Below are 7,324 nucleotides of genomic sequence, written 5' to 3'. Positions count from 1 at the left end.
ACTATTTCAAACCAACAGCTCAATTCATGGAATCAATACTAGAAATAAGAATAATCTTCACAAGGATTTAAAGTCACTTAATCTTGTACAAAAAGGTGTTCGTTATTCAGGATCACACATTTTCAATAACTTGCCAGCAGCCATAAAAAGCTTAACAACCAATGAAATTCACTTTAAGAGAAGCCTAAAGGATTTATTGGTGGCCAACTCCTTCTACTCCATTGATGAATTTGGTTGTTAAGCTTTTTATGGCTGCTGGCAAGAAGTACAATATCACTCTACACAATTTCAGTCCAGTAATGTGTTCATTGTAAACGTGTGTGTAACTACACTCTAACTTCTGCACCATTTCAGTGCAGTAATGTGTTTATTGTAAATAAGTATTATAGTAGTTGTATTACATGTTTATTACCTTATAAATAAATCAAAAACTTTTTTATTTTAAATTCAGTGCATTAGTATTTGTAAAATGATTCTTTCATATAGTGTCCATTAAAAAATGACGATCATTCCACTTGGGATTTTGGTATGGTACATTAGCTTATTTGTTTTAGTTGTAAATATTTGTCTTGTATTGTTGTTTTTCTGACATGTTCCACATCCTGGAGGACCTCCTCACTACGGATCAATTGGAATGAAAGTACATCTAATCTAATGCTTACTATCACGAGACACCCCTCTAGCTTGGAAGTTGCGTAGAGTAGCTATGGTAGGAGCCGTTCTAGTATCGATGTTTTCAGTCGTAGCATGAAATCGATATAAACGAGAGAGCGGAAAACAAAACAGTGCTACAGTAACAGTTTACAGTACACTACAGTAGCAGCTTGCCGGTGGTCGGGTGAACGTGAACTGTGCGAGATGTGTTCACCATGGCGTGGTAATACTCCCGTGAAGTACTGGTGACATGGTCCTGAGTAATTTTTATTAATGTCTTAATATTTAAGAAAATGTTGCCCTGTTGCAGGGTGGAAACGGTTGTTAGATATGTATAAAATACAAACAGTACCATCAAGATGCTACTTCGAAAGTACCTACGATGCACCTGATGACCTGGTAGCTGCAAGACAAAAGGACATGGTACGTTTAAGGGAAGTAGTGACGTTAACAAACAGCAGTATGTATGGAATTTCAAATTGTAGTAGTAGTTTTTATTTTCAGCCGGATTCGAATATGGAGAACCCTTATAAACGTGACAAAACGCTGTGCGTTTTGTGCAAATATAACATTACACCTAATTACAAGAACGTGAAATTGTTGTCCCAGTTTATATCACCATACACAGGACGCGTTTATGGCAGACACATCACGCGACTCTGCTCAAACCAACAAGCGAAGGTAGAAGCAGAAATAAAGAAAGCCCGAGATGCAGGTAAGCATCCAATTGAAGTGTGATATTTGTGTATTTTTCTGTGTAATTAATGATTGACAACGAATTTATCATCGCATAAGGACCAATATTAGTAATCCAGATCAGTAAATAATTACTTTGTCCTGCTAATTAAATAAAGAAAAATTCGTACCCATGCAGTCGACCTGAGACCATAGCAGCACTGGAGTTCACATGTTCAATAGAAAGGATTGCAATCGCTCAGGTTTTCGTGGTGTGATTAATGGCATGCTTCCAGATGTTCAGACGAGTTGTTGTTTCAGTTTTATACACATCATTGTGCATAAAATGTAAACAGAAACTCCGCTGAATAATCGGAAGCACAGCATTAATTAAAGCATTGTAGATGTGAAACCTCTTTTTTTCACAAATAGTATGGTATAACACGGTCATCATGCCCTGCCACTCTCCCATCCCCTGAAATCTTGATTGTGGTGACAGACTAATCTGTAACAGAGCTGGAGATCTAGATTAGGTGAAAGTTGTAAATTTGGTTGAAAGTTTGGGAAGACAACGAATGTACAAACCAGGTAAACGTTGTCGTAACAAATTGACTGTTAGAGCAGCCTAATGTTTGTCTGTGCCATATCGAAAAATTCAAAGCTGGTCCAGTATGTAACATTTACCCAACAGTATACTGTGCACTCTTCCACAGCCACATAAGTTATGGATTGTGGTTGGAATTGTATCCCCCTAATCGTGAAGAAATTGCACATATCTTCATTTATAGTTAGAACTAATGACAGTCGTCAGCTGAGCTGCTTATTTTAAACAAAACTGGGGAACCTTTAGTAAGAGACAAGAAATACACAATTACAGTACTAATCAAAAGAGAAACATACACTCTAAGTTGTTAGTTACCCAACATATAGGACAATTTTCCAGCATTGGCACTGAAAATGTTTGTCATATCCTGACGTACAGTGCATGTGCCCAGAAAAGTCGAGACAAAATTTCGAGATACTGGATATGGCTATGTCTGTATCAGTGATTCTTTTATTTTCACTGATGTCACATAATGGGAATGATTGAAGTATATATGTTAACCCATATGGTGATGTTAAGACTAACGCAGTTGGTTTAAGTAACTATCACTTTTAATGAGAACCATAAAACACCTTTTGCCCATGTACTAAACTATGCAATAATCTTGTATATTTTATCAGTATATTCGTATTGTTTTCTTATTGATGGGTTCACAAAGTGCAAGGTTGACACCCTCAGTCGAGTTGTGACTGATGAATGATTAACATTTGGTAACAATATGTGAAAACTAAGGGTAAGCTCAAACTCGGTAATAGTTAGATTTCTTAAGAGTATCTGTATGTGAACTAGTACTCCCTAAAATGATCATAATTGTTTTTAGACATTTCTAGATAGTGCTGTCACTTGTACATTAGATGTCGGATAATAATACATAATTTGATTTTTCAGTGAGACTTCTTCAAAAACAACAGAACAGATATGTGGCACAGAGATGTTATTTGACACTTATATAACCTGGTAATGGTTGTGAACCTCTCCACAGCTGAGCAGAATATTACATTCTTCGCAGATAACCTTTTTAGATGTGAGGAAGCATTAAAAGAAATTAGCATTGACCCAGTCTTCAATAAGATCAGCTGTTGTATTCAGTTACCCATGCAAAAGGAAAACTCATTGAAGTGTTAACAAGAAAAGCATAAGTAACCATATTGTAACAGATACTGATTTAATTTTCGTAATGCTGCATTATGTCAGCCAAACGTCAGGAAGAGGAGTTAAAGGGGGAGGAACTGTCGGGCAAAACTTCGCTGAGGGCTCAGAGAAAGAGGCAGCAAAGGAAAGGGGTCAGAATGTGGTGGCTTCACCCAGGTGCAGGCATACAGTGAAGCAGAAGAATTGGTTCGGAAAGATAGAACAAAGGAAGAGGGAGACTGCAGAGAGGGTGTTAGAGTTTAGTTTGAGTGGGAGGATTGCAGGATTTATAGGTGTATTCTAAGGGCAGTTTTCATCTAAGTAATTCAGCGAAGCTATATTTGAAGAGGGGGTGGGTATGCAGATGAAACACATGGAGCAGAAATTAATGTTGTGCTCAGTAGCGCATCCTGCCAATGTGTGAACAATTTGATGATAGCCATTCATTAGGGTGGACGGTTGGTAGTTATACCCAGATTTTCATAAAAGGCTGTGTCTAAGTTTCAGGAAAGCCAGTATATGTCATGACTGATGCCCAAAACTAAGAAACATTCTACCCATAACCCATCTCACAAAGTGGTATTGCTTTCCCTCTCTATCTACAGCCTGGTTCATTGTTATAACACATGCTCAGAACTCCTCACCACATGGGTCACGTGCCAATGGAAGATCCAGTGCAAGACCTTTTAGAGGTTGTCTTAGTTGTTTTCCACTCAGGATTTCCATTATCGAATCGAGTATAACACACACACACACACACACACACACACACACACACACACACACACACACACACACACACACACACACACACACAAAAGCCTATAAGATGAGGCTCCAAAGCGAAAAAAAAAAAAAAAAAAAAAATTAAACCATAATGGTCTGGAAAGAGTAAATTTTGAGTCACTAAGACAACAGAGATATGCAATTCTTCTTACAAGTAGTACACTATACTTTTATTTGAGAACAACCATAAATATAAAAATGCTTGGATGTTATATTAGAAATATAAAAAAATTAGTGAGAAAGTTAAAAACTATGTAGATGCTAGATCAATGGAGATGTGGGAAATGTCAGAGCCAGTTTTGTTTTATTTTTTATAAACTGCCAAATTCCACAAAATGGCACTGGAGCAGTCAGACATTTCCACTGAACATGTCGTTCAGCAACTAATCAACCACATACTATTAGCTTTAATTATCTGTTAGTTGTAGTATTTGGTTATTTAAATAACAGAATTCGTTTGCACTTCCAAACTTCCTGAAGATACTTTTATTAGCTGAATTACCTCATAATAGACCAACAGAAAGTTGATATTACGCAGCTTCGTATGACTGTACAATGATTAATTTTGAGACTGTGATAAATTACTACTGCTGTGACACATGCAGTGTTAATAACGCCAATTCTGTTCTTTTTATGTATACATGACCTCATATCTTATATGGAAAAAACTGGAAATTCTTCTTTTTGGTTGATGGTGCATACAGCATAAGTCTGTGAGCAACACCAACACAATTACCAAAAATTTCCCTTGGGTTATTGTTTTGTGCAAGTGTACCCTCAGTCAGCTTATGTTAATAAAACATACCACTCATAAGAGAAAAACTAGAAAAATTGTTTCATTTTTAACTATTTTAGAGATATTTATTTGACACTGACAATATCATGGTGACCTCTGATGCCTGCCCAGACATCGGAAATACGGAAGCGTCCGATCCGGCCCGTCTGCTTTGACCCATGACATCACAAATATGGCGGAAACGACCATAAACCACGATTCCAATATGCCGCATATAAAGTCGTTACGTACACATTATGAGGACGAAAATACATTGAAAAGCAAACACACACGTTCCACAAAAAGCCTAATGACACTAACGGGACAAGTGCAGGAAAGGGTTTTTGGGTGGTGACAAACTAACTATAAACAAATTTAGACATCCACCCCCATACAAAACCACGCAAACGACGAAAAAAACAGACATCACAAAACTCCCCAAATACCACTAAACACAATATCATCTGGAATCGGACACTTCTGTTGACCTATATAGCTCAACAGCAGCTCACGATCCCATAAATTAGACCTAACACTTCCCTTGACCTATATAGCTCAAAAACATCTCCCTATACCAAAACCAACATTCACAGCCACACATTGGGATCGAACACTTCCCTTGACCTGTTATCCTTAAAACATCTCCACATACAGCCGTCCCTGGTCTGAGATGCTGGAACATTAAGTAAGCCTCATTTCTTCACAGCATACTGAACACTTCAAGACTTCATCCAAAAATCGGAATAGTTGAAGAAATTTTATTAGAGACAACTTCTGTCCCCCATCATAGCAGACAACTGAAAACTGTTGACCCTGTCAGTCATATCCATACCTACCAAAGACATGTTGTTGTTGTGGTCTTCAGTCCTGAGACTGGTTTGATGCAGCTCTCCATGCTACTCTATCCTGTGCAAGCTTTTTCATCTCCCAGTACCTACTGCAACCTACATCCTTCTGAATCTGCTTAGTGTATTCATCTCTTGGTCTCCCTCTACGATTTTTACCCTCCATGCTGCCCTCCAATACTAAGACATATAAAACAGCAATTTACCAAAATTCACACACGATGCCACACTCGCAAACTAAACCAAAAACATCACCCAGCACACCACCAGAGAGCACCACCGATCACATCAAAACGACGCCTACAAACACGCCACACTCACAAACTAAATTCCGCGCCGTCGTGACGTCACACACCACAACAGCCTTACGTCACGGGTCAAAGCAGACGGGTGGAATCGGACGCTTCCATTCACCCCAGACATCTGCAAATTTCTTTCACAAAGTCATGGGATGGTCTGCCTTACAACTTTAGTTTGTGGGATGTAGAAGAATTAGTGTAGTTTAGTAATGCAGTTTGTATTCTGCATTGTGATGTCGCGAGTATTTACATGTGCAAATCATGATGGCATGTTCACAATCATAGCCAGGGACATGAAAGTCCTCATATTCAAGAATATCAACAAGCTACGCCTATGGAGTTATGGTGTAGAGCAGGCTGTTCCAGCTCACAGCCTGCCCGAGAGCAGTTGGGCAGTGGGAAGGGGTGGGCAAACGGCTGTAGTATACAAGATTGTAGTCAACTGCACGCGCAAGTAGCCAGGAGTGGCTGAAGTGTCACTCATGCCGGATGCCTGTAGGGTGGCTGGATGGTGGGTAGCCCACACTACCAGCCCTTGCCTGTGAACATCCTTAGCAGGTGATGTTGGAACAGCCTATTTTAAAGGTTCTTTGAACCCACTTAATTAGAACATGACAGTGAGTACCAATCATGCGGTAGTTCTATACTATTTGCTACATTAATGAAGTAGATTTCATCTTTGTTTTTAAAAATGAAGAATCAATGGCATATAAACAAGGGTGCTATACAACATACATTAGGCAAGTATGTGCAGAAAAAAGTTGTAAACGACAAAAAAAAAAAAAAAAAAAACTGGAATCAAGAATGAAGCTATCTTTATGAAACGGCAATTGGGAGTGACAACAGAATAGTGTCTGAATGAAATCAGAGATGTAGACTATGAGACTCAAAGAACAAGGTGATTTACATAAAGTTAATAAGTTCAGTTCAGCAGATTGGAATAAAAAATGCTGGACCTGTAAGAGCGCATTAACAATGTAGCTTGTGTTTTTAATTATGTGTAATAATTTTTAATGGTATATATTTTACAGGTATGATGGCGTACTACTTGAAAGAAGTGGAATTCCTTAAGGACCCAAAATTGTTCAATCCAGAACAGCCTGTGCGTCCCCACAGATTCTAGATAGTTATTTGACACTCTGTTTTCTTTATCAGTCTAATTGTATATGGGTTGTATACTCAAGAAACTTTGGGGAACAATTAATAATTCAAAGACTGACTATTATATTTGATCTTGTTGTTGTATTATAGAATATATTGATAATAAAAGTTTACAAGCTGTAACATTCCTTTTTCTTACAGTGGCTTTTTCCAGTATTTTTCAGATGGGTGTGATGCAGATAATTTTTGAAGTGAAAATTGCTAAGTGTAGCTAATGGTAGTTTTTAATGCTCATTTGTATAAAATATGTATACAAATTATAGCACTAGTTACCTGTGGAGAAAATTTTTTAAAGGTATTAGAAACCGGTAATTGTCCTGTACACTGTTTGTTTCAGTAGGGATGCCCGGGGATAGTCTATTCATGTGTTTAATTTTGTCGCTGTATGAACAAA

At 38.0% G+C, this 7,324-nt stretch overlaps 1 protein-coding gene across 1 annotated transcript; it reads left to right on the top strand.

Moving 5' to 3' along the window:
- Positions 1-767: 767 nt before the first annotated feature.
- Positions 768-7,053, top strand: LOC124788352 (28S ribosomal protein S18c, mitochondrial). The gene is made up of 4 exons (XM_047255614.1): positions 768-877; positions 965-1,077; positions 1,159-1,369; positions 6,801-7,053. The coding sequence occupies exons 1-4, from the start codon at positions 859-861 to the stop codon at positions 6,890-6,892; spliced, it is 435 nt and encodes a 144-aa protein (XP_047111570.1). The 5' UTR covers positions 768-858; the 3' UTR covers positions 6,893-7,053.
- Positions 7,054-7,324: the final 271 nt, after the last annotated feature.

This window comes from Schistocerca piceifrons, chromosome 3 (assembly GCF_021461385.2).
Source record: "Schistocerca piceifrons isolate TAMUIC-IGC-003096 chromosome 3, iqSchPice1.1, whole genome shotgun sequence".
NCBI classification, from domain to species: domain Eukaryota; kingdom Metazoa; phylum Arthropoda; class Insecta; order Orthoptera; family Acrididae; genus Schistocerca; species Schistocerca piceifrons.
This window is presented reverse-complemented; position numbering and strand designations above follow the sequence as displayed.